Source organism: Amblyomma mixtum, chromosome 2, assembly GCF_055824585.1.
Source record: "Amblyomma mixtum isolate Tamu chromosome 2, ASM5582458v1, whole genome shotgun sequence".
Lineage (NCBI taxonomy): Eukaryota > Metazoa > Arthropoda > Arachnida > Ixodida > Ixodidae > Amblyomma > Amblyomma mixtum.
The window spans coordinates 244,990,601-245,015,642 of record NC_143013.1 but is presented as its reverse complement, the minus strand read 5'-3'; the positions used below and the strand labels follow the sequence as shown (position 1 = coordinate 245,015,642).

At 48.9% G+C, this 25,042-nt stretch overlaps 1 protein-coding gene across 1 annotated transcript; it reads right to left on the bottom strand.

Moving 5' to 3' along the window:
* Nucleotides 1–5,810: 5,810 nt before the first annotated feature.
* CCT6 (chaperonin containing TCP1 subunit 6) lies at nucleotides 5,811–25,037 on the bottom strand. The gene is made up of 10 exons (XM_089573448.1): nucleotides 24,781–25,037; nucleotides 23,521–23,584; nucleotides 20,514–20,648; nucleotides 18,002–18,393; nucleotides 16,203–16,362; nucleotides 15,948–16,030; nucleotides 14,106–14,350; nucleotides 8,219–8,455; nucleotides 6,926–6,998; nucleotides 5,811–5,977 (listed from the first exon to the last, which is right to left on the bottom strand). Exons 1-10 carry the CDS (start codon nucleotides 24,915–24,917, stop codon nucleotides 5,908–5,910), a joined length of 1,596 nt encoding a protein of 531 aa, XP_089429574.1. The 5' UTR covers nucleotides 24,918–25,037; the 3' UTR covers nucleotides 5,811–5,907.
* Between the last annotated feature and the right edge of the window lie 5 nt (nucleotides 25,038–25,042).

Sequence of the window (25,042 nt, the reverse complement as noted above, 5' to 3'; positions counted from 1 at the left end):
GAGCTGTGCCACGTTTCATTTTGGCCAGGGCCGCCCTCAGGCTCAGCGTTCTCAGAGCCTCCAACTCCGGCCCGCGATACGGCGTCCTGGGTGGTGCACAAGTACTGGCCCCGGAGCTTGCGCGCCAACTGAATTGCGTTGCCCTGAAAGCTGGGTATTGCTCTTTGGAGGTGTTTTTGAGTCAAATTGTTAGCCAACCTACCCAACCCGACATACCTATCTTTATTGGATTACATTAACTCAATCTGGCCTGGGGAAGTGCCACTCCCCATCGACTGGAAGACCGCCGTGGTCACCTTAAGCTGGCATCAACACAGACAACCTACGTCCCATCTATATGGTTTCCTGTGTGGGTAAACTCACGGAGACGACGATGGTACGCGACAAGTTGTCCGAGTTTGTGGAGCTTTTTCGCCGATATGTTCGGGTTCCCTACAGATCTTCACAGGATATGTCCTGTTACAACTTCATCGGGCCGTCCTCGACCCCGTCGAATGCCCCCACAATGACGAGGTCGTATTCGCCTTGGATTTAAAGGGAACATTCGAGAACGCGAGATCATTCTCACTCACTTCTCTCAAACTGAACTGTGTCAAAAACGCCTTTCAATACATTCGGCAATTTTTGACCAACCGACAATTTTACATTCGAATACAGGATCAAGAACATGGTATTTTTCATTTAGGAATCAGGGGTACACCACAGGGCGCGGTGCGCACTCTCCCCTGTTATTCAGTCTGGCTATGATATATGCACGTACCGGCTCAGCTGGGCGCTATATCGCTGGTGAGCAGCATGCGCTGTACGCCGATGACGTCATCTTGTGCGCCACGCAGGGCTCCCTCGGAGACATTGAGGCCAATCTTCTGGAGGCGGCGACCATAGTGGACCGTTATGCTCGCCGCTGCATGCGGCCTCCAATACTCCCCACAAGTCTGAATTTGTGAACATACGCCCCTCACCAAAGTACACGGCCAAAATTGCATTCTCTCTTTCTTGGGACAGGTCCAATCCCTGAACATATCGAAGACCGGGTACTGGGGCTCTTTATCATACATCAACACAGACGGTCAGAAACGACATTGGCCAAACTCCGTAAGGTGGGGAACCAGAGCTGGATGGTCCGCCGGATTTCTAAAAAAGGGGGGTGTTACGATGCAAGGACGCCTTGCGGCTGGCGCATGCATTTGTAACCAGTCATATTCTATGTTCGATTCCGTACCTGCACCTGTGGAAGCAAGACAAGGATGCACTCGAAGTCATCCTCCACAAAACTATTAAGCGGGCCCTGGACCTACCCGCGAACACCTCCAGCCAGCGCCTTTTGGGGCTGGGCATGGTGAACACATTTCGGAAGCTCCGGTCGCCGCCTCATTGCCATCCAACATACCACTCTCATGGAAGAGCGCGCACGTACATATCCCATCCCAGTAGGTAGGTAGGTAGGAAAGAGATCTAGAAAGGTGCTAGTAGCAGACGAGAAAGAAGAGGTCCATCTTCCTTCTTCTCACAGGGTCGGTGCCCCTATTCCAGGGCTCCGCTGAGCTTCGCTGCTCGTTGGGCGTGCTGGATCAGACCTTGTTGGCCACCCAGATCGCCGCTGGAGAGCCGGCTCTCCCACTGTTCTGCACTCGGGTCTTTGCGAAAGTTGTCGTTTTTACTGCATTCCCACGTGATGTGGTACAACGATGGTTTGCTGCCACACCACGGGCAAGTGTCCCGATATTGCGTCGGGTAAATCTTGCTAAGGATATGCAGGTTTGGGAATGTTCCTGTCTGCAATCTTCGCCAATACACTGCCTCTAGTTGATTTAGATCAGAATGAGGCGGCGGATTGCGGATCCGTACCCCCTTATAGTAGTTCAGAATGTCTGAGTACGTAGGGCTGACTCGGTCGGGTAGATCGTCCGATTGGGAGGAAGCTCGGCTCGTATACCCTCGAGCTACCTCGTCGGCGCGTTCGTTCCCCGCTATGTCGGTGTGTCCTGGCACCCAGTAAATGCTATGTGTGACTTTTGGTGGGGTCGCGCTCTGGAGGAGCCGGAGCGCGGCGCGACCTATGCGGCCGTTCATGTAGTTACGGCACGCTTCTCTCGAATCTGTAAGGATGGTAAGGGACATGTTGCTTCGATAACCGGCTACCGCCGCTAGAGCTACGGCCAGCTCCTCCCCTTCGGTTACCGTGCAATCCCTCACTGAGGCGCTAGCTAATTCCTTTAAGTTCGAATCAATAACTACCGCCACTGTGCTGTTATGTGAGCTTCCTGTATACGGAGCCGCGTCCGTGTATACCGTTGTGGATTTTGTAGCTAGATTTTGTTGGACATACCTCGCCTGGGCTGCCCTACGGGCCGCATGCAAGTTGGGGTCCATGTTCCGGGGAAGGGAGCGAACCTTTGGCGTCTGGCGAATTGCGTCCGGTATGCTCGCAGTACGATTCTCGAATTCCGCTGTTCGGCCTAGCCCCAGTCGCCTAAGGAGCGAGCGCCCCGTAGGAGTCTGCTGGAGCCTAGCTAACTGCGTGACCAGTTGGGCTTCTTTGATCTCTTCGAAGGTGTTGTGAATTCCAAGAGCCAGTAGTTGGAGATGCGCCCTCCTCCCGCGAGGACCATAATGGCCGGCGCCTGGCGCGGGCGGAAGCCCTGGCTCGCCACTATGAATCGAAACCGGACGGATTCTACGTGGATGCCTCCACCGTGGGGGATAGTACACGGCCGCAGTCATCCACCAATCCAAAAAAGTGAACGATCTTCCTTTCCGAGCCCGTGACGAAACACATGCGGAGGAGGTTGCCGTTTCGTTGGCTGCATCTCATCCCACTTCCAGAACAATTATATCCGACTCGCGAGGTGCCTGTCGGAATATTGAGCAGGGCTGGGTACCGTGCCTAGCCTACCGCCTTCTCCAAAACAGCATCTACACCGGGGACTCCGCTCACCGCAATATAGTTCGGGCTCCTGCTCGCATGGGCCTGGAGGGAAATGACACAGCTGACGCCGCCGCCTGCGCGCTCTCCCACCGGGCATTCACCTCCGACCCCGAATATCAGGAACTCGAATTCACTCCAGCTTGTATACTCCTTTATTTTATTCTACCAATCTGGCTGTGGCCTTTATCCCCGCCCATGTAAAGGGCTCTCAAAGGTGGAAGAGCGGCTTCTGCTCTGCCTGTATACTAATACTTTGCTCTGCCCGACAGCTCTCAAATACTTCGACCCTTCTTTATCGGACAGCTGTCCGCACTGTGCGGAGAAGTCCTCGGACATCTACCACGTGGTGTGGGCCTGCCCCTCCAACCTTGCTATCCCCCCTGACCCCAACCCCACCCGGGAGGACTGGGAGGCGACACTGCTCGGCTGCTCCGACCCTCAGGTCCAAAAGGTTCTGGTTGAGCACACCCTGGCAGCGGCAGACGCCACTGGGGTGCCGTACTAGGTACCTCACCTAGTGTTTGTGAGGGCCGGCCCCTTAAGAGTCGATCCACTCTCAATAAAAGTCGTTCACCATCATTATTAAAATGTTTTCACGTGTTACACCTCTCACCAAGCACCTTGTAGACTCATAATGGCAGTTCAACAGCGCAAACACACACAGACCAAGAAAGATACAAGACATACACACCTGTGTCTGTTTGCACAGGTATAACAAATACCTCGAGTTTCAGTGTCTTCAAAGGAGACACTTCCCCCCATCTCATAAGAAATTAGACACCCTAGATGCAGTCTCGGCGGCAGAGAGAGACGAGCACATTTCCAAACCTGCAAGACTACATCTCAAACACCCAACTTTATACTCAGACACGTGTCCCTCGTGCCAGGCCCGCCCTGCACTCATCCACATTTCGTGGGGATGTGGGGCCAAACCAAACAATCTGCAGACGGAAAACACGTCTTTTCAGCGGTGGAAAGAGCTGCTGACCAGCGATGACCTGGATGACCAACGGGCCCTCATAAACAAGTTCGTAGGGAAGCTCAAGCCAGTGGAGCTCCGGAATGAGGACCCCCATAAGCTTGCACAACTCTCCTTCATTTTTTAATAGTCTTTTCTCCTCCTCCTCCTCACGAGTCATTAAAAAGTCACACATAACCATGTTACATGAAGTTACCGTGATAATGCAAGCGGGATTGAGCTTGTTTCTACAAAAATACTGTGCGAAAAGGATTGCACCCCAGCAGTGAAGTCCGCAGCAGCATTTTTTTGTAACTTGTATGTAGTTTGAGAATACAAAAATATAAAAATTAGTTATGAGCTACGCCTGCATTTTGAACTAGCACCGCCATCTCATCTCAGTCAGCCAGCAGTAACACAATAACGAGACACTGTGCAGCGAGATTGGCAGGGGGGTGCAGTCCCTAGAGATCTGAGCAAATTTTATGCCCTCCCTTCGAAGCTCTGTCAGCTAGCTCAATTTCAACAGTAATTTTTAGGTCGTGTTATTCATCACCGCGCATAGCTACGACGCATGGTAATATGTCATGCTAAAGATAGCAGTCACGCATTGTTGTTTCCCACACTGCTGGCACATAAAATGAGACGGTGGCAACGTCCCCAAGAGACTCGTACTACGAGGCAAGTCGTAATGTTTGGGGTTCAGAACGTGCGGAGACACTGCAACGTACACAGCCTTTTTTTGAATTTCACGTCATCTAACCGCAGCCGCCGCGACAGAGATTCAATCCTGCCATCTTGTGATCAGCAGCCGAACGCCTAAGCCAGAGTCATCACGGCGGGCCAACAGAAAATGTGTGCGTCAGTACGAATAAAAAGGTCACGTTTCTGTTCATATTTCACCTTGCTCCCTGCTCCTAAACGTGCAGTCTTCGGAATCAACTGACAAGCTTTCTTGCCGTCACTGCTCTGCAATTTATAAGAACGCGTACTCTGCTGCCTGGAACAAGAGCTCGAGAGTTCTAATTGCACGCCTGCCGTATGAAGAACTATTAATTCCAAATACAGTAGACTCCCGTTAAGACGAACTTGCTTAAGATGAACCCTTGGCTAAGATGAACAGTGGTGGTCATTTGTTTGGTTTCCCATAGAGTCAATGCAAAAAAAATCTGCTTAAGATGTACACTGCACACGTGCTAATTGGTTAAGATGAACTTTCACGACCAGCCGTGCCCAAGCCATGCAGCTTTACTCGACCATTCGAGCAGTATTTCAGCAGAAGGAAAGAAAAAAAAGCTAAAAAATTGAAAGCTTTTTTGCACCGCCGACGATCCATGCGATGCGGGGAGGCACAGAGACCTAACCACGTCTCCGTTGAAAGGGCGATTCTGTGAAAGCAGAACTGTCGCTGCTCCTCCCCTGTGAGGGCACTGAAGGATATCTTGGAAGGTTAAGTGATATGCCTACGCTTGTAGCAAGCAGACGATTTTCTCGACAGACACAAAAAAAAACAGACTGGGCAACACTCAACAGTGCCTGATGCACTGCACTAGTAGTGCAATAAATGCTTATGTTGCAATTATTTTTTTCCTAAAAGACTATTTCATGGCTTTGTTCACATATACGAAGTATTTGGACACACACTGCATGCTCGAACATCATTTTAAGAAGCACTCCTCATTAGATGAACTTCTGATAAGATGAACAGTCTTCATGGTCCCTTGGAGTTCATCTTAAAGGGAGTCTACTGTAGTTCAATTCCTGAATGTTGACGAATCTCTGTAATTGTAACCTTGTGATTCACCTCCACTGAAGTGCTGCTCCTGCAGTCGGGAACGAGCCTGCAACCTTGAGAACGGCTGTAGAGTGCCAGCCACTACAGAAGGTCCAACTGGTACTGAACACCTGAAGGAAAACCAAAGCTACAAACAATAATTTATTCTCAGAAAAGGTGTGCAGACATGACATGACCGGGCAGCAGCAGCATCAGCGGGTGTAGCCTGGTGACAATGTTAAATGTTCACTTCGGTCCCTTCACTCCGCCAAACATGATTTCGTCCACCAGGAGCAAGTTGCTTGCGATGACAGTGCTGAAAAAAGGAAAAGAAAAAAAGGGACACCAATGAAGTGCAGTGTGTTGCTGAATATAAACAACAAAAACTCAGACCAGATATGCAAAATTACGCTGAAAAACAGGATGACAAACCCAGAAAAAGAACAGGAAACGAGAGTGATTCTAGCAGGGCACAGCCATCTGCTCACAGACCGACAACTATACAGCGCAGAAATTTTTTTTTTCATATGCCAGCATTTTCCAACGACTCCAGGTTGCTTACCAAGACTGAAACGCTCAAGGCTTCAAAAAATGATAGAGTAGGTTGCCTTTTAATATGAACATGACGCAGCTGCAAAATTCCACTCAGCCTTATCCAGTGCCCAAAATATCAGGTTCTGTAGGAGCACTGTTCGTAAACAAGAAATGCGACAGGCATAAACAAATAAAAATATAGCAAGAAAACATTTATTTGCACGGCATGCAGGGTTTAATGCCCCAAAACTGCCCATGAAGTGCGACAAATGCCAGAGCAGACTGTATTGGATTAGCAGTTCCAATCACCTGCGGTTTTTCAACTCGCACTGACATTGCCCATTTTATTTAATCACTTCGAAATAAAAATACATAAAAAAAGAGAATACTTTCAGGAGTTCAGCCCACTCTGCAACAACTCTGCTTTTAGCATCATGCAGCAAGAGAACCATCACTCATATGCCATGGACTGCATGCAACCAAAATGCTCATGAAAAAAATAAAAATGTTACTCTATTCAAGCCACACGCAGCCAACAGCTGCTCTTGACAGGCTAAAAAAGCCCAAACAGAAAACTACGTGGAGGAGTGTTCGAGGCTTTTTAGATCAGTTTTCAGCATGTACTGCGCTCAAAGCTCTCCAACGTTACTTTTAAGAATGCCCACAGAAAATTACATACACAAAAGTTATTTTAGAGCCAAGCAAGGAGACTGAACTTGACCGCACTCACCAGGAATTGAGGAGCTGCCTCTTCACACAGTAATTGTCAAATATGCCCTCGTTGGCCGGAATCAAAGCCTCTCCTGAAAAGTGCAACGCAAGGTTCAAATAAACAAATCAAGCCATTATGACAACACTTAGCAACCCCTCTGCGGTGAGCCAACAAAGATGCACACTGATGGCATATGTGAGCACAGTGGCCAGTTTTGCAAAGACAACAACCCTAAATAGAAGGAAGGGACACACGATAGGCTTTGGATGGATGCAAGAGAAACTGCATCTGTGGGATTTGCACAGGGAACAGAGAGTCATGGTGGCAGCCAAAGTTATGCGAAGCAGATGTCGATCTAGCCTTTTTTGATAAGAGCCGAACAAGCGTGGCGACTTGTCTAATTTGGTGCACGAGATTACTGAGGAGTGCATTTCATGCGGCTTTCAAGGAATTTGTGATTGGCACACTACGCAGGCAAAACCAGTGCAATCAACAAATGTGCTCCAGTACAGGATAAGATCTCTCTGCTTTCCATGGCTCAGTTCAGGCACAACACTATCTCCACATTTACAACTCCAGAGTTTTCAGCGAGATAGAAAACTTAGGGTTCACCACTCGTAATACCCCGGTTCTTTTTCTTTTGTGCCTCAAAAATCTTCCCATATCATGATGACCTCTAAGTGCGCAAGCTTACGTAATGCTGTGCTCACACGGCAGACTTTTTACTCCTTTTCCTGGCATTCACATACACGTTATCTTTTTACCCTTTTTCCATTTGTCGCATTCATGATCAAGACTAAAGCCATGCAGCATGTCCCTGCATTCGAGTATCTAAAGTTGCATGTTCACTGTACTGGACTACCGTATCCATAGACGTTTGTTGTGCCAGAGATTTAGTACTTCAGCCTTAACCTATTTCTAATGTTGCGTTCATTTATCCTAAATGAAGCCATTAACAGCGGGGACCACCAGTATCAAATGCATCTGACAAGGAGGGAGGGAGGGAACTGTGGTAGGGCAGAGAATAGCGTTCTTCCTCAAGCCTTACTGGGGCACCTACGGGGTGATCCACTCTTCGGGTGAACACCTGAGTGTGTGTGGCCATGACACAACACGAAGCACCACACCTCCACTGTGCCACTTTGCTTCGACGCGCGAACAACACATGGGCACTCCAAAGGGTGACTGCAGCACACTTACATATTCACCCTTCGAGTGGATCACCCTGTACTTGGAAGCAGGGCACTGAACTGACCCATGCCCGAGGCCAATCCAGAACTTCTGGTTCTTGCGGATGTGAACAACACCTACCAGTGCGCAGGTTCAGGCCGATGGGCTGCTGTGCCTGCTGCTGCTCCCGCTGCAGCCGCACCAGCACATCCTGGGGGTCGAGGCCGCTGTTGGAGGCCAGGGTCTTGACGATGACGAGCAGGGCATCGGCGTATGCCTGCACCCCCAGCTGCGCTTTGCCCTCAACTGTGGGGCGCAGCGCAGTCAGGGCTGCGTGCGCTGCCAGCTCAAAGGCGCCCGCGCCTGGAACCACACACCCTGCGCCAAGGAATGGGGCAGCAATGATTGAGCAACACACTGCAGCACATGAGACAACAGCACTATGCTACATTACTGCAACGCCACGAGCAAGACAGCAAGATGACAATTATGCAGTGAGGAACTGCAGACCAAGAAGCAAGTGTGGGTAACAGTCTCAGTGGTGGAACTGGCAACTGACTTCTTGTAGCAGCTTTTGTAGCAGAAGAAATCGCAGTTTGTAGCAGCAATTTTAAGTTTTGTAGCAGGAAAAATGGCATTTTGTAGCAGAATTCGAGCTTTTGTAGCACAAAAAAAAAAAAGCTTCGTACCAAAATTTCATGCCAAAAAACGTTATTTTAAATAAAGAAGCTTTGTTGTATTTCTGGAACAGGCATTTGCTCAGACGTTTTTAGCAACCACAGCCATGCAAGAGCAAGCTTCAATCCCAAATGCAGCTTAAAGTGCTTGGTTCCTTAAATATAGCCGAAAATAAACAAAACAGGAGGTTCTCCTAAAAACACTGCCATTTTTGTTCAGAAGAGCGACATAACGAGATGCTCAACAGAACTATAAAAAATGATACCGTTCATAAAACAAACTTTCAGGTACTATTTCTTCCCTTTTCTTGGTCACTCCAGCTTAGACAGTGCCACTGCGAGCTTTTCCTGTCCATTCTTCAGAAGGGCTTGTCCACTCTCAATGACTGCAAAATGTTTAGACTTGACACCTTTTGTGAAAAGCAGCTCAGCATTGGTGATCATATTCCTGGCCAGTCTGATCTCTCCTTGTACCTTCTCTTCATTCTGACCTCTCTTCTGGGTGTCTTTGTCCTGTACATCACAGTCTTGTTTCGCTTGTTTTGCACGGGTCTCTTCTCCTGCATCCGCCTCCAACCGTTGCAGCTGACGCTTCCGCGACCCTTTCACCGCTCTGATTAATCCTTGTGTCACAGGAATGGCAGCTGGATTTTCTGCCCGATATAAGTTAGTCATAAGTTTTGTTGCCTTTCAGCTTTGACAAAGACATCGAAGACGTGAAGTGTCCATTCACACAGGCAGTGCGCTGACAGTGGTCCCTTTGTTCACCTTCGGTTGTGTTCGGCTGCAAAGCAGCGATGGCGATGTGGCTGCCGGCAGATGCGTTGCCGGAAGTGTTGCCGGCAGACATCAGTTTTGGTTTCACGGAAATGAGTTTCGGTTTCGTTCTCGGCAGAGTTATTGGAGTTATTCAGAGATATTTCGGCGCAGGCGTGGCGCAAAAGTAGGCAAAAAACCGATTTTGTAGCAGCATGTAGCAGGATTTCCCATTTGGCGCAGTTTGGCGCAATTGGCGCAGCAGTTCCACCACTGCAGTCTGCGAGATTAAACCCACTGTTGTGTGACCAAGCAATGACAACAGTCAATTGGCTGTTATAACCTGCACAGCTAAACTTGTTAAACTAGTTAGTTAAACAATTACATTCAGTTACTGGTTTATTGGGGTTTAATGTCCCAAAGCGACCAAGGCTATGAGGGACGCCGTAGTGAAGGGCTCCGGAAATTTCGACCACCTGGGGTTCTGTAATGTGCACTGACATCGCAGAGTATGCGGGCCTCTAGAATTTCACCTTCATTGAAATTCGGCCGTCGTGGCCGGGATCGAACCCGCATCTTTGGGGTCAGCAGACGAGCGCCATAACCACTGAGCCACCGCGGTGGCTAATGTCTTGCCTTTCTTGCAATGTCCTATTATTTGTCGCTGCTTTTGAGCATGAACAGTTGCAGTGCCACGTGGTATGACGTTCCAAAAGCGAAAGCATGCCAACGATGCTGGAGCATGGCACCAAGTGTCAACTGCGGAAGCTCATTGCGATCGCAGGTGTTCCTTTGTCAGTTTGTGCTTTAAAATCAAGAAGCCTTCCTGCCAAATTTCGTACTCGGCACAAGCTAACAGACTACCAGCGTAGCACATTTATATCAAGGTCAACCACCACAAAACCATCCTTACATGGAGGTCTCAAATGAACGCGCTTCAATGGGGGCCTGCGTTGAAGAACTGAGAAACTTCATAATACAGTCGCCGACTGTTTATTCGGACCTCACGGGGACCGCGGAAATGTCCGAATAAACAGGTGTCCGAAAAAACAAATTCAGAAAAAAAAGAGAAAGAAATCGTTTATTTACAGTAAAAACTCGTTAATTCGACACTGACGGGACCGCGAAAAATTGTCGAATTATCCGAATGAACAACAAAAAACAATGTTTGCCGCAACAGGACGTATACCTTTATTTGGCAAGGAAATCTGTAATCACCGTCTGCTTTTTCGAGCGAATTTGAGCGACTACGATAGCTCTAACAGCTGCCAGGTGCTCCGCGGCACACGCGCCGTCAGGGATTTGTTCACAGAAGTCCTCCCGCACGGACAAGGCTTCTGCGGCTTCTTTCACCGTGCACTTCGGCATTTGGGACAACTGCTCACAATCGTAAATCGTCGTCGTTGTCAGCGCCTGTCACTTTAATTATTTCATCCTCGGTCAGCTGACAGGACACAAAGGCGAGGCGCGCAGGCCCTGCGCGCTATCCACCCGAAAGCAGCGCGGGGAGGAGGTGAAGAGAGCGCGGCTCCCCGCTTATCTGTTTTTTCAGCCAGCGGCCACGGGGACGGCGTTGTTGCTGGGATGCGCGTCTTATCTTTTCTCTTTATCTTTCCTCTGATCTTTTAACTCTCCTCTATCTGCACATGGCAGCGGTGGTGGCTCGGCTGAGCCAGTAGGCAATCCCTTGCAATTTCCTTTCACCCTTCTCTCAGTCGCAACAAAACAGCAACAACAAGCAGCGCAGTAAACACGCTGACAAAGCGCGCATTTACCAAAAAAGGCGCCGTAAATAACCGCGATCGTAGCGACTGCTGCGACACAACAAAGCACAAAAAAAAAAAAGACGCCAGCCGCTTCGGCCGCCGCTAACTCGCTTCCTCGGATGGATGGATGATAATATGACCATACGGATGGCCTATCAGCAGTACAGTAGCGCCGCTCATGGCAGTGTTTTTTTTTTTTTTGCTCTCGGCAAACCGGCTTGGCGGGCTGCGGAGTGAAGTCGAATTAACCGACGCACGGCAAAATTTGTTCGAATTAACGAGAGTTTCGCCCCATAGACTCCTATGTATAATTGTAGGGACCTCGCGCGCGCGTCGAATTATCCGATTTTCCGAATTAACGGGGGTCGAATTAACGAGCTTACATGCACTGGCTGATCCCGGGCTGGCGTTGCATATGTCTCCTCGCCCAACGCCGCCTCTCCTCCTCCTCCTCCTCTTCTCCGTTCCTTCTTTCACCACCTCCTCTACTTGCCTCCTCCCCCACATCGTTTCGAGAGCCGTCGGGCCTCATCGCATCTGCACCGCTGCGTGCTACCACGGCGCTCTCGCGGGCTTGCTGCCGCCGGCCTGGTGTTGCATAAGTCAATGCTCACGCGCACTTCAACGAAACATCTTGATACTGCTACTCGGGGTTCAACAGACCCCTTTCGATGACAAAACGCCGGCTGTAAGCCGCCCTAGGCTAATATCGCATCTCCAGCGCTGCGTCGTGCTACCACGGCTAGGGTGTCTAGAAGGGGAGGTGTGAAAACCGGTCAGGAAAAGCTGGCCCCTTCCGCGTGACTGCCGCGCGGCGGCGCTGTTGTCAGCGGCGCCGTCAGCGCGCGCAGCGCATTTGCCTGCGCGAGCAGGGAGAAGGCTGTAGCGGAAACGCACTTTATTGAATTTTCGAAGTTTTGGCAAGCGCCACAGTTCTTCAGACATTATAAAGCTGAAGCGACGCTGCTGTTGACATAAAAGCGCGGAGAAACACAGCAGTATCTCTGCGCATCGGTGCAAACTTTGCGCGAGTTTTCTGCGAGCCGAAGGCACGTATTTTATGAATCTCTGCTAAAGGCAGTGAATTTTCGTGGTGGTTATCTAGGGCGGAATGTGTCCTGCACAACTCTATAAGCAATATTTTTTTTCCTCCTGAATGAACGTGATAGTTAACGCCAGGATTACCGGATTTTTTTCGGACGTTACCTTTGGCGACGGTGTTATCACGTTCAAAAGCAGTGGATTCCGTTTCTACCTTCCAAAGCAGCACTAAACCATCACAAACACGGTGTTGAGAGGTTTCAGAGCCATTTCAACTACCTTTTGCTCGAAAATTCGCTGCCTGTGTTCTGGGGGGCGTCATGCAGCCTACGTAAACGAAATTAAACACATTACCCGTACAGCTACAAGATCGTGTGTTGCAACTACGATTCGCGCATTTTGAATATAACAGAATCCAGAAAACACATTCAGTATGTTCCTGGACAAGCAAGCTTTATTGGCAGCCAGCAAATCAGTTTTGTTGCTTGGGTCACATAAGACAAGGCTTTGTTATTTTTCCTTTTTTTTTCATTAATTTCTTGTTTGAGGCCCTTCAAAAGAAAGTGAATCTGGTGAGGCAGAAAAACCTGACTACATATTTTGTGAGCTCAGAACAGTGCTCCACACAACCAATTTTTGGCACGTTTGTGCTCACCTTGTGAAATATGCTGAAAGATAAAATTAGAATGCAGATTGGTTCTGCAGAATTGGTGGGTTAGCCTGCTGTCAAGAGTATGAATCAAATCGTGTAGTGAGGTCGATGGGTTCAGAAGCCCACCCAACTCCCACTCTTTACAGACATCAGCTCAATTCTCTTGCAACGGGGCTTGTCAGCTCTTGGCATGGAGCGCGCCCACTTCGAGAACTTATCCGGGCAAGACAGCGTACGGAAAGGAGAGACTTTTTCCGAACATGATCGCGCTCAGGAACAGAACACACCTCTGAGTTTTTTTTCTTTGACGTAGGCGGCATTTCTGCCAGCACGCAGCAAGGGTATTCATCAAACAGCACATGCAGGAGATCGCACAGAAACACACTATGACGATGGGTCAAACCATGCGGTAACAACCTTCACCCTGCCGCCTCCTCCGGAATGCTGACGGCGCCCCCGACCGTAGCGCTCGGTTTGGCCCTGGCGGCAGTAACGCGCAGGGGGCCACCCCTCGCCATGGTCAGCGCGCCGCGTTCTTCACACCTCCCCTTCTAGACACCCTACCACGGCGCTCTCGCGGGCTTGCTGCCGGATAAACAAACAAAGCGGCTCCTGGATTGCCTTGAGATGGCTTACTAAGCTGCGGCCGGAACTGGTGTGGCGCGCCACCATGCGGCGCGCTACCGAACCACGCGGAAACGATGATGATGAGCGGGAATTTGCAGTAGCGCCACCTCGCGGGGCAGCAAGGAGGCTCAGTTCAAAACAAAAATGGCGTTGAGCGAAGTGAACCGCGCGTCGGTGAGCGTCGGTGCGGCAAGTGCTGCCGGTCGAGTTGGCTCAAGGAGTGTCCGAAAAATCAAACGAGAGGCTGCAAGATGTCCGAACTTTCGGCAGTTGTTATACATTACGGTCTATGGGGAGAGTGGCGGTGCCACGAAGCAGTCTGAATAATCGAGCATGTCCGAATTTTTGGAGTCCGAAAAATCAGTCGGCGACTGTATCAAGGAATTTGCTATACAGGGGTTCGTCATGTCCTGGTTTAACTGCACATCAAAGCAACAACCCGTCACAAAACAAAACAATACTAAACTAAAAAGAAAAAAGGCGACACAACACAAGTCTCCACAGCTCACCGTCTTCAATGGCGTTCTTGACGGCACGCAGCCCGTCGTGCACGGCATCCTTGATCTGGGTCAGGGTGTGCTTGTTGGGACCCTTGATGAGCACGGTGACCGAGCGGGGGTCCTTGAGCTCCTCCACAAAGGTGAACTTGTTCTCACCCAGCACATGCTCGTACACATGGCCCGCAAAGCCCAGCACCTCGGGGGTCAGGTCGTCCAGCGAGTTCATGGCAGTGCAGCCGCACGCCAGCGCCAGCCTGAAACCCAATGCAGGAATGGGCATTGCACCAAGAGAGCCACAACACATTAATCAAAAGCGCTTCCTGTCGCTACTGCATCGAGAGCCGTTATACGGAGCCCAACCTGGACTTTCGTGTGGATGAAGTCCGCCAGTAGGTGCCCAGAAGTGTACACACCAACCTGCTCCAGAGGAAGCACATTGCAGGCGAGAAAGTTACCTCAATCCGCCAGGGGGTGGAGGCTTCTCTCTCTCACACGCACCCACACAAAGACCACAGCTGCTCCGTTGAAGGGGGCAGACCTTATAACTGCCATTTCGGACAAGGTTCGCACTAGGAAGACCACGCAGCAGTGTTTTTTTTTCCTTTCCTCACACTAATTTAGTCCTAGCATCGCTACCCTCTCAATGCAATCAAACAAGCACAAGAAGTAGTAAATGGTGAGTTACTTGTTCACAAATACAACATGAAGACTTTTCATTGCAATCTGCCAGACGAACAAGAGTAAACTCTTGCTGATAAGTTCATATCTCATAATAATATCCCAAATTCTTAACCCTTTGAAGGTTTTTGCCGTATATGTACGGCGGCGGTTTTCTGTCCCGCAAGGTCTTTGCCGTACGGGTACGCTTTCGATTTTCCGTTTGAAATTTTGCGCCAAAAGAACAATGCATACTCACTGGGGGGGTGCTGCCACCTCTTAGGACTTACAAGAAGTGTTTGAATTTTGTGCTGCCTTCTTACGGAGATAAGCAGAACTTATGTCTAGCTTTAGCGCGGCGGCACAGACTGCGGCAACATCCCTTTTGTAGTTTTGGTTTCGCTGCGTGATCGCAACGGAGTCGCGCGAAATTTGAGTTTTCTTTTTGTCAGCACTATCTTGCAGGGGCTGCCGAAGTTGATTTCTATCTTTATTGGCGCTGCTCTTAGCTTGCTTATTACCGTTGCTCATGAGGTATTCTCGCCCTCTGTGGCAACGCGCCTACGCGGTTTCGATTCCGCCGCGGGATCGCAACGGAGTCGCGCGAAACGTGTTTTCTTTTTGTGGGCACTGTTTTGCAGAGGCGGCGAAAGTTGATTTCTATCTTTATTGGTGCTGCTCTTAGCTTGCTTATCACCGTTGCTATTCTATTCTATTGAACATTTTCCAGTTGTGAGTGATGCTGTCACCAAAGTACTGTTCCTAATTTTTTTTTACTATTTATTCTCGATTATATACATTTTGTAGATTCAAGATCTGCAATAAAGTAATTTGACCACCTGGGAAAGTTTTCTTCAAAATAATTCGACCCTCAAAGGGTTAAAGAATAAATAGACCATCCATGACTTCCACAGCCTGTACAATGTGAACCATGTCATGGGACACCCCTCGCATTTCGCTCCGGCCGCAGGCCACAAATGCTCCGCGTGCGGTGCCGTCAATAAAGTTAGCCTCAGGCCTTGCAGAGGAAAGAAAAGCTGAAAACCTAACACTGTCGGGGCTGGTTCTGCCCTGCCGTAGCTCGGACAGCCCCTCCAGCCCTCCGTTTCTCAGACAGCACCTATTTACCTATGACAAGAATTAGCTGCCTACACAGCTACTACTCTAAAAGAGTAATGCTAGCAAGAAACGCACCGCTCCATGTTCCTCCGCTTGGCACGCCTCAGGGCCACAATGCCTTCCTTGGCCAGAAGGTCCAGGGACATTGGGTCAATGCCCTGCAAAGCACAACACATCGAACGTTAGCACATGGTGATGCGTAGACTCTCACGCTATGCCTAACAACTCTTCCAGCACACTGCCAAATGCCGTAGCAATGGCCTAAGTGGAATAGGAAGAGCACAGATAAAAGCACGAGGTCACGCGTGTCTAGAAAAAGAGGCCCCTGACCTGCTGGTTGATGACGACGAAGTTCTTGTCGGGAGTGTCGCAGACCTTGCGTTTGAGCTCAATGATCTTGTGCACTCTGTTCTCGATAAACTGGCGCTCTGCCTTGACCAGCTTCTCACGCTCGTCTGCCGACTTGTAGAAGAAACCAGCGTTCACTTCCCTGCAAAGGAACAAAGGAGGCAGCAAATCTGTCAAGCGAGTGGAAGAAACGGGACTGCACGCCACTTTATGCTGCTGCTCCATTTGTTGCAGTAATGTTGCCAATATTACAACACAGTGAATGTTTGGAGCCAGTTGGCGATGATAGATTTTAATGACGCAAGGGCAGGCCATGGCACAAGGTATTTTTGTCGACTCAGGGTGGTTTCAGAGACTGATTTCACAAGCATTGCACTCCAGATAGGCTGAGCACTGTGCCACGAGAAAGCTTGTACCCACACTATCACCGGTGGACGCTCAACCACTAGGCCACCACTGGGGTGCTCTGGAGCTAGTTAATAGCTTCATGTCCTTCTGTTCATCACAAGCAAGCCCATCTAACTTTTGCACTTTATTCTACAACGCATGGTATCCTAGTTACTAATCGTATGTACACAGAACATGCAGGTGGTAATATGCCGCAGAAAATGCCAAGTATGCACAATTAACGGAAAAATTCGTTACTACATTTTTAAACAAATGCACAACAAAAAAAGGTCTATTCAGGAAAGTGCATGATCCAAAGTGCCTACATTTCAGAAATGGAACTTTTGAATGAGATACGAGGACATTTATTGATAATTGCCCTTCACAAAAATGTTGATTAGCATTTCTGGCACAAGGTCTGAACAGCTCCTTATCTAGTACTCACATATTTCAGTTCGCATTAGCATAGTCTGAAGTGCGGAATGAACTTTGCAGCAGTCCCTCGAGAGCAATGCCAAGATCTTTGTCAGTCTTTGGATGCTTCACCCCTTTGTGCCTAAGCACAGAGGGCAAGCCACCATGGAGGCTGATTTTCGCAGCGTACTTGATTTTCATGTTGCGTTCCACTCGTATGTAAGCGTGTCATTACAGCTTGCAAATGCTCCATCACCTATTGCTTGGGCACCGCTAAGAAGCCACAGAATTCCACAAGTCACATCTGCGCAGGAATGGCCCGCTTGCAAGTTAGCGCACCAGTTTCATCATTTTTTTGGTGCTCTTTGGTGCACCAAAACATTGCAGAGAAGCTGCTATGGCAGGTGACTGTCACTGCAATCTAGCTCATCAGGCGCTCCCATATACGACCCACTTGTATGTTTGCACATGTGCAGTTGGCCACTAAAAGTATTAAACGACTAGAATTCAAAGTTTTAAATGCAGTAGCCCAGAAATCATGTTATCCGAGAATGCCTTAACCAGGGACGTTTCAGTGCGGTACTATTGTATACCTCACTGGAGTGTTAAAAAGCTACTGATACTTTACGACGGTGGAGTGGACGGCTCCCAATTAGTTTAAAAACTTAACATCACCCTCCCGACAAAGCAAATCCTTAGCAAAAGTGGTGTTTCACACACTTTGCCCCCACATAAATGCGGCTATGGTGATCAGGCATCAAAGAAATGACTGCCTCACCATGATCCTCCACTGCGGTCATGGGCACAATGGCAATACAATTAACTGGCGGAACCTTGACCAGGAACAGCACAAGAGAATACGGCCACTGATCTCGCAATGAACAGCACGGGCTAATCACAACAGAAGAGATGAAAACTAGCAAAAACAATGTAGAGAATAGAAGTGCGGGTGTGCGTTTCCTTTCCCCACAGGCACGTACGTCTTCTCGTACTCCAGCGAGACGTTGCAGGCCAGCACGTAGGCGTTCCTGACCAGCTTCTTCATGTCCGGGTGGCGAGCGCCGTGGTCCAGCACCAGCCCCCGCACCAGCTGGGTGTCCATGTCGGTCTTGTGCTGCATCTCCATGATCTCCACCATGTGCAGGTTGAGGGCCTCCCCTGGCCGCTGGATGGCCAGCACGGCGTCCACGCACACCTCGGTCAGGTGCTGGGCCAGCTCGGGGCTCACCTTGGTGGCCAGGGCCGTGTGGGCCACCCGCACCAGCAGGTCCCGGTCCACCTCGCTCGGGGTCACCTTGAGGGACTCCAGCACCTCCAGGGCCTTCCCCAGGGCCTTCTCAAAGCCGTCCGCCAGGATGCGCGGGTGAAGGCCCTGCAAATTGGACGGACATAGCATCGTCATCATCATTAGCCTGACTACACCCACCGCAGGGCAAAGACCTCTCCCATGTCTCTCCAATTAACCCTGTCCTTCGCCAGCCGCGGCCACCATATTCCCGCAAACTTCCTAATCTCATCCGCCCACCTAATTTTCTGCCACCCCCTGCTAAGCTTGCCTTCTCTTGGAATCCACTCTGTTACCCTTAAGGACCAGCGGTTATCTTGCCTTCGCATTACATGCCCTGCCCAAGCCCACTTCTTTCTCTTGATTTCAACTAGGATCTCATTAACCTACATTTGTTCCCTCACCCACTCCGCCCGCTTCTGATCTCTTAACGTTACACCTATCATTTTTCCTTCCATAGCTCGCTGCGTTGTCCTTGATTTAAGCTGAACCCTCTTTGTTAGCCTCCACGTTTCTGCCTCATAGGTGAGTGCTGGTAAGAAACAGCTGTTGCCTACTTTTCTCTTCAGGGATATTGGTAAACTGCCATTCATGACCTGGGAGAACCTGCCATACGCGCTCCACCCCTTTCTTATTCTTCTAGTTATTTCCCTGTCATGATCCGGATCAGCGGTCACTACCTGCCCTAAGTAGACATTCTCTTACTACTTCCAGCACCTGGCTACCAATTGCGAACTGCTGTTCCCTTGTTAGGCTGTTGAACATTACTTTGGTTTTCTGCACGTTAATTTTTAGCCCAACCGTTCTGCTCTGAGGTTTATACAGGGCCAGCTTTCACTGCCCACAAGATGTGGCGCCCTCTGGATAGTGGTGAAAATTCGTCTGCTACAGGTTGAAAAATATGCGCGGGAGACGCAGGAGCAATCTGGTTCCATTAGGAGCGCTTGCAAAGTGCCAAGTGTGCTTGACAGCTGCTGTCATGTGTCACACAGGTCTGTCACTAACATGAACTGCGCTTGCACGGCAGGAGCTGGCGGTTTTATTTTGAACCAATGAAGCTGGAGAGGATGAAGCGGCCTTGTGAAAAAGGTGAATTGCACGCTTTCATACATTTGTAGGCTTTAGTTTCTTTGCCTGTTGCAACACTTAAAGGTGCACTGAAGAGGAATCTGAACTTGTCTTTTTGCCGCGGGGACTCGATCTACACGTTCCGAGCTTTCTTAGAAACTGCGATTTACTGCCCTGTGCGGCCGATTTCCCCAATTAAATCGAATTAACGTCCGGCTCCCGCCTTTCTTTTTTTAATTCTGCCTTGTACGGTGGGCGGAGTCGACCAACGCGTGGAGTGCCTTTCACCCAGTCCCGTGGCGGCTTGCCGCTCTGCCATCGGCGGAGTAATACGTAGTAGTCCGTAGTAGCAAATAGTCCACACGTATTTTTATTTCTTCGGGCTTATTTTGCAGCTATATTATCTGCGAATGAAACTATTTATTCATGGAAACCTAAAAAACAAAATAAAGCGAAAGCAAAGCCTCCACGGGACTGGGTGAAAGGCGCTCCACGCGTTGGTCGACTCCGCCCACCGTACGAGGCAGAATTAAAAAGAAAAGGCGGCAGCCGGACGTTAATTCGTTTTAATTGGGGAAATCGGCCACACAGGGCAATAAGTCACTGTTTCTAAGAATGCTAGGAACGTGTGGATCGAGTTCCCGCGGCAAAAAGACATGTTCAGAATCCTCTTCAGTGCACCTTTAAGAGATGCCGGTGCCTCCGCAGCCGTACAGGCCAATGTTTTCACAAAACCAAACTTTTTCAAAGTGTACATTCTGTTTCACGCAGTTCACACACTTTTACCAGTCATCTACAATAAGACACAAAAGACAGTTCGCTGGCCACAAAGAATGAAAAGCTGCAGCATCGGCGAACATGGCGAATGCTGTGCCAGTCACTACCACCCCTTGCGGACAACATCACATGAACACCTCCTATACAGGATATTTTAAACTGAAATATCTCAATATTAATAGCATAAGACCTCTCCCCTCTAAAGAACGCGGCCACTCAGCCAACACTGTTAGCTACTATTTGCTAGAGAAATAGTACACTGCTTGAAGTTATACATTTTGCACAAATTTGACTGATGTCACATAGAAGTACTAATAACAAGACACTCCGAAACATGCCGTGCCACAATTTGAAGAACGTACCTCAGCAACATAGAGGTCGGCCTGCTTGAGGAGCTCTCCAATGATGAGCACAGTCGATGTTGTCCCATCACCAGTGATGTCATTCTGTGCTGTTGAAGCTCGCGCGATGAGGTTTGCAGTGGGAAGCTGAATTTGCTGTAAAACAAATTATACACATTTTTTCCCTCAGCTGCCTTTTTTTCTTTTTGCACAACCCACAGAAGACATGAATGACTAATGCAAACTTATAAACGCTAGCCCGCACAGCTAAGCAGCAAGTAACGACCTATTCTGAAAACGACAACAATTCCCTCCAATTTTCGTCCACAGCAAAAACTTCTTGAATGGCTCCGTCTGGCAATGCTCTAGTTTGCGCAGCAGCAAAAGATGCATTTACAGCTGAGAAAATTGGATTTTAAAATTTTTTCATCACCACTCTATCCAGGGTCATGACATCAAAACTGAAAAGGACTCCGTGATCACAGTAAAGAGTTGGATGGCAGCGCAGCTTAACCTCAGAGATATGTGCATGATAAACTGTCTTGAAGTCCCCACTGCCCGCAAAATCAGCTAGTGGTGGAGAAATATGCATTACATTCTTTCACATTTTCTGGCTTGTAAATAGCCATTCTCAGTGAAACTAGCCTGTGTGTAGTTAGAACGCAGTGATCTACTGACACAGGACAACCGCAATTTGCCCTCAGTGCCCCTTAAATGCAGGTGAAGCATGGGCAATGATGGTGCCAAACTTTTGCTGAAGCAAAAACACAACATGCTGCATTAAGAAAATCAAAGGTCACACTTGCAAATCTGATTGGAGCTCTTTATATAAGCAGGATGATTTCGTGATTTGCGAGTGCCTCAGCTACGCTCCTTTTCGCTACAGTGATCGCCCTCTGTCCACTGCCTTTTTTCGAGTGAAAGCTGTAGTTCATGACCTAAGCTGCGAAAGCTGGGCCACCATTGAAGGCTTGACCTTGAATAAACAAACAAATAAATAAAATAAACATTGCCACGATTGCAATTCGAACCCGCAGCAGCGCGAACAGATCAGCTTTGCTGGCCACTGCACGCGAGCACTAGGCTATCGCCGCAGCAGACCATGCCTCGTGTTAAACTGTAACAAACTCTCGCACTATGCACTGCGCATCGTCTTCATCAACTCCCATCTGTGGCGCGAACACATCAGATCAACTTAACCTCGATCAGAACTTAACCTGAGTCTAATATCGTCTCCAGATGTGCCAACGTCCCAGCAAAACAAAACCACAAGCCAATCAGGCTAGACACACGCTTTCGCACCTCTACTCGGTTTAACTGAGTTAAAGCCCTATCATTTGTTTTGATATCTGCTCTCTATATACGAATAACCAGCTGCGAACTAACAGTGTAGTGGTGCCTATCTATTGTGCGGTTACTGCACGGCTGACCACATTAATCGCAATTACACTACTGGTTGGTGACTGGTGTCACAGCCAATCAAAGATAGCCAGTGACAATAACCATCTTATCTATTGTCTTGTTGGTGCTCCTGACTTGCCAGCAGCAATAATAAGCCCACTGCATACACTATCGGGGACTGAAGTCTTCAGGACGGGAAAGCTATCTTGGCTCATAACGGCCATGTCTGCCAATGATAACTTCGTGTAACTGCAACATATTGAGGCACGTGAGTCCTGCTTCCCTACCCCTCTACAAGCATGGTCTTGAGCCACCACCGAATAACAGAGATACCGGCTTCGGCTGCTGCGTATGCGTCCTGTGGCTTTTGTCCTTAATAGTACTATCCTGTTAGGCAGGGACAAATCGCAGCAGCTAATACGGGCAACAACACATCACAGCTAAGAGAGCTTTGGAATCCCTGCATATTGATAACCTCAGCCCAATGCGCACCTGTTTCGATTTGGTTTAGTTTATGGGGTTTATTGTAGCCAAAGCAACTCAGGCTAGCTATGAAAGAAGCCAACAGCTATGAGAGACGTCGTAGTGAAAGGCTCCGGAAATTTCGACCCCCTGGGGTTCTTTAAAGGGACAGTGAGGCGAGCTCTATCAATATTTTTTTAAAAGCAAAATCCGATAGTTCGGCATTTCATGGCTTTGTAGCCACTAGGACGGCAGCGAAAGATGCATTTATTTCTAAGAAATTTGGATTCGAAGTTGAAAAAGTTTTTCCCGCCGCTCTGATTCAAACTTGGGATTCTCTTATGACGACACAGGACTAAGTGACGTGACACATGACGTGCACATGACGTAACGCAGACTCCGTGATTTCTGACGGCCTAGCAGCAGCCGAAAAGAAAGCTACCGCCGGCCGCTCGTTGAAGGCATCTATCAGCTATTGCGGCCGTCGCTACCGTCACTTCGTTTACGTTTGCAGCGGCGTTTTGCCAGCGTTGCAATGGATCCCGCTCTCGAAGTCGTCAACGAAGTTCTCGCAAATAGACACCTTTAGCATACTGTGTACCTTGTTACCGTTAGCGGAATACCAGGAGCCCGCCTACTGCCGGCGAGCAGGCGCCGATTGGTCCCGATGTTGCAGGCGCGCGCATAGCTGCCGGGTATGTGGCGCCATCTGGCGACGTCAAGGAGATTTGCGCTTGCATTGGCTGCGCTTCAGTGATTCGTGGCTTCTTGTGTCCTAGGGTTGCTAGCACCATTTGTTCTAGAAACACTGTTTTGTCCAATGACGTCATCACGCTTGTACTTGCGAGTTTGGCCTGTGGCGGCGATACCTGTATTTTGGTTCTTGCTCTTTTCTATGTTACAAGAGCTTTGTTGTCAGTATTAGTGGCGTTTTTGTAATCAGGAGCTGGTATTCTGTCGATACAAGCCAACTTCAATTTCTCCTCAGTGTCCCTTTAACGTGCACTGACATCGCACAGTACACGGGCCTCTAGAATTTCGCCTCCATCAAAATTCGACCGCCGCGGTCGGGATCGAACCCGCGTCTTTCAGGTCAGGCACCTGTTTCAGTCAACTGCAGTAAGAGATGTAAATGAAGCTGGCTTGAAACACACATGGAACTTACCATTTCATGCAGCAAGACGTTGCCATCCTTTGTTATCTTGATGTCACCAGCACCTGATACAAGCCTGGAAAAAAGAAAATTACCCCGAACAGTGTGAATCACCTGTAAGGTATGGCAAGGTCACCCAATACACAAACCGTGGCGTGAAGCAAGCGAGCAACTCATTCGTTCATATCTTCACTGGAATGCTAGAGCTGCCTGCACCTAAAACACAAGCACATGTGTGGCCATTACAAAAACCTTTTGAATCCTGCTATACAAAAAATAATAATAATGAGAATCTTAGTTCACTGGTGCTTCCTTGCATCTTTTGTGTTCTTGATTCTGCACAACCTTGCAAATGAAACAATAGCAAAAAAAAGTGGTCTGTGACGGTTAGCATTTTGAAGCTGCACATAGCCTATGAGGGACGCCGTAGTGGACGGCTCCGGATTAATTTAGACCAAATGACACTCTATAAAAAGGAGAAGAATCTACAGGAACCCAGGAATGATAACCAGCGTTCGAGAGCTACATCAACGCTCGCTCAAAATAACACGCCACGAATCCACCAGAAGTTCATTTTTTCCAAGGCAAACTAACATAACCGATGGCCTGGCATGCTTCCTTACTAAAATATCACTTCTCCACGGAGGAATGGCATTAGACTATCCCTCGTGTGAGCACAGCCATGCAAGGACGCACCCCAAGCTAGTATCGAGAACGATCACGACAACCGCACGAAAAGCGAATTTGGTAAATGGACAACCGAAACAACGAGGAACATTTCAGTTTCGAGATCTGCGGTCCATACAAAGTGTGCTAAAAGAAAAAAAAAAAGAAAACACTTTCACTGAAAGCCCGTCTTCTCTGCCATGCGCCACTTGACTTTGCCTTATATGGAATCAATGGGGACTGTCAAGCACGAATTAACGAGAAAAGCACACAAGAGTTTGACACAAGACAATAATTCTTTCCACACCTGATGAAACAACGGTTGGCAGCGAAACATTTAAGGCTATAATCAAATCGGGGGGCCTGACTCGGAACTTTCTAGAGCGGCATCGCAAGCCGGCGTCCACTTCGTGACACCTGACCGAAACACCTCTTTATAACCCGGCAGCTTACAGAAAAAACTCCGGATATAATAAGGGACTATCGCTGCAACAACAATTTAGTGGTTAAGAGAGATTATTAGCTCATCGCTCTTAAACTATGGTGATACACGACAAAAATCTCTCCGGCAACGCTTAGGCTTAGAATGGCACAATGCCTACTCACATTTTCATCGTGCCAGTAGGGCCCAAGTTTGTGCGCAGCACATTTTGGAGGCCCTTGGCTGCATTGATGTTGACCGCGAGTGCCTGGGCATGCCGCGCGATTTCAGCTTTGGGGTTTAACGTCAACACTGCAGCCATTTCCACAAACTCTCTTCGCTACTGCGGTAAAACTTCACGTGTTCTGACTGCAACGCCGCCCGAATGAAACTCACGTGAATCGCGCACACTTGGTTGCCCACAGTGGCCACAGCGCGGACGCGCGC

Bases quoted from the DNA above. Each gene is read 5' to 3' on its own strand.
- CCT6 (XM_089573448.1), bottom strand. From the start codon at position 24,917: ATGGCTGCAGTGTTGACGTTAAACCCCAAAGCTGAAATCGCGCGGCAT. The intron at 18,394-20,513 runs GTACGTTCTTCA...TCCAATTTGCAG, and splicing joins CCGACCTCTATGTTGCTGAG to GGCCTTCACCCGCGCATCCT. The intron at 16,031-16,202 runs GTCAGGGGCCTC...TGTGCTTTGCAG, and splicing joins TCGTCGTCATCAACCAGCAG to GGCATTGACCCAATGTCCCT.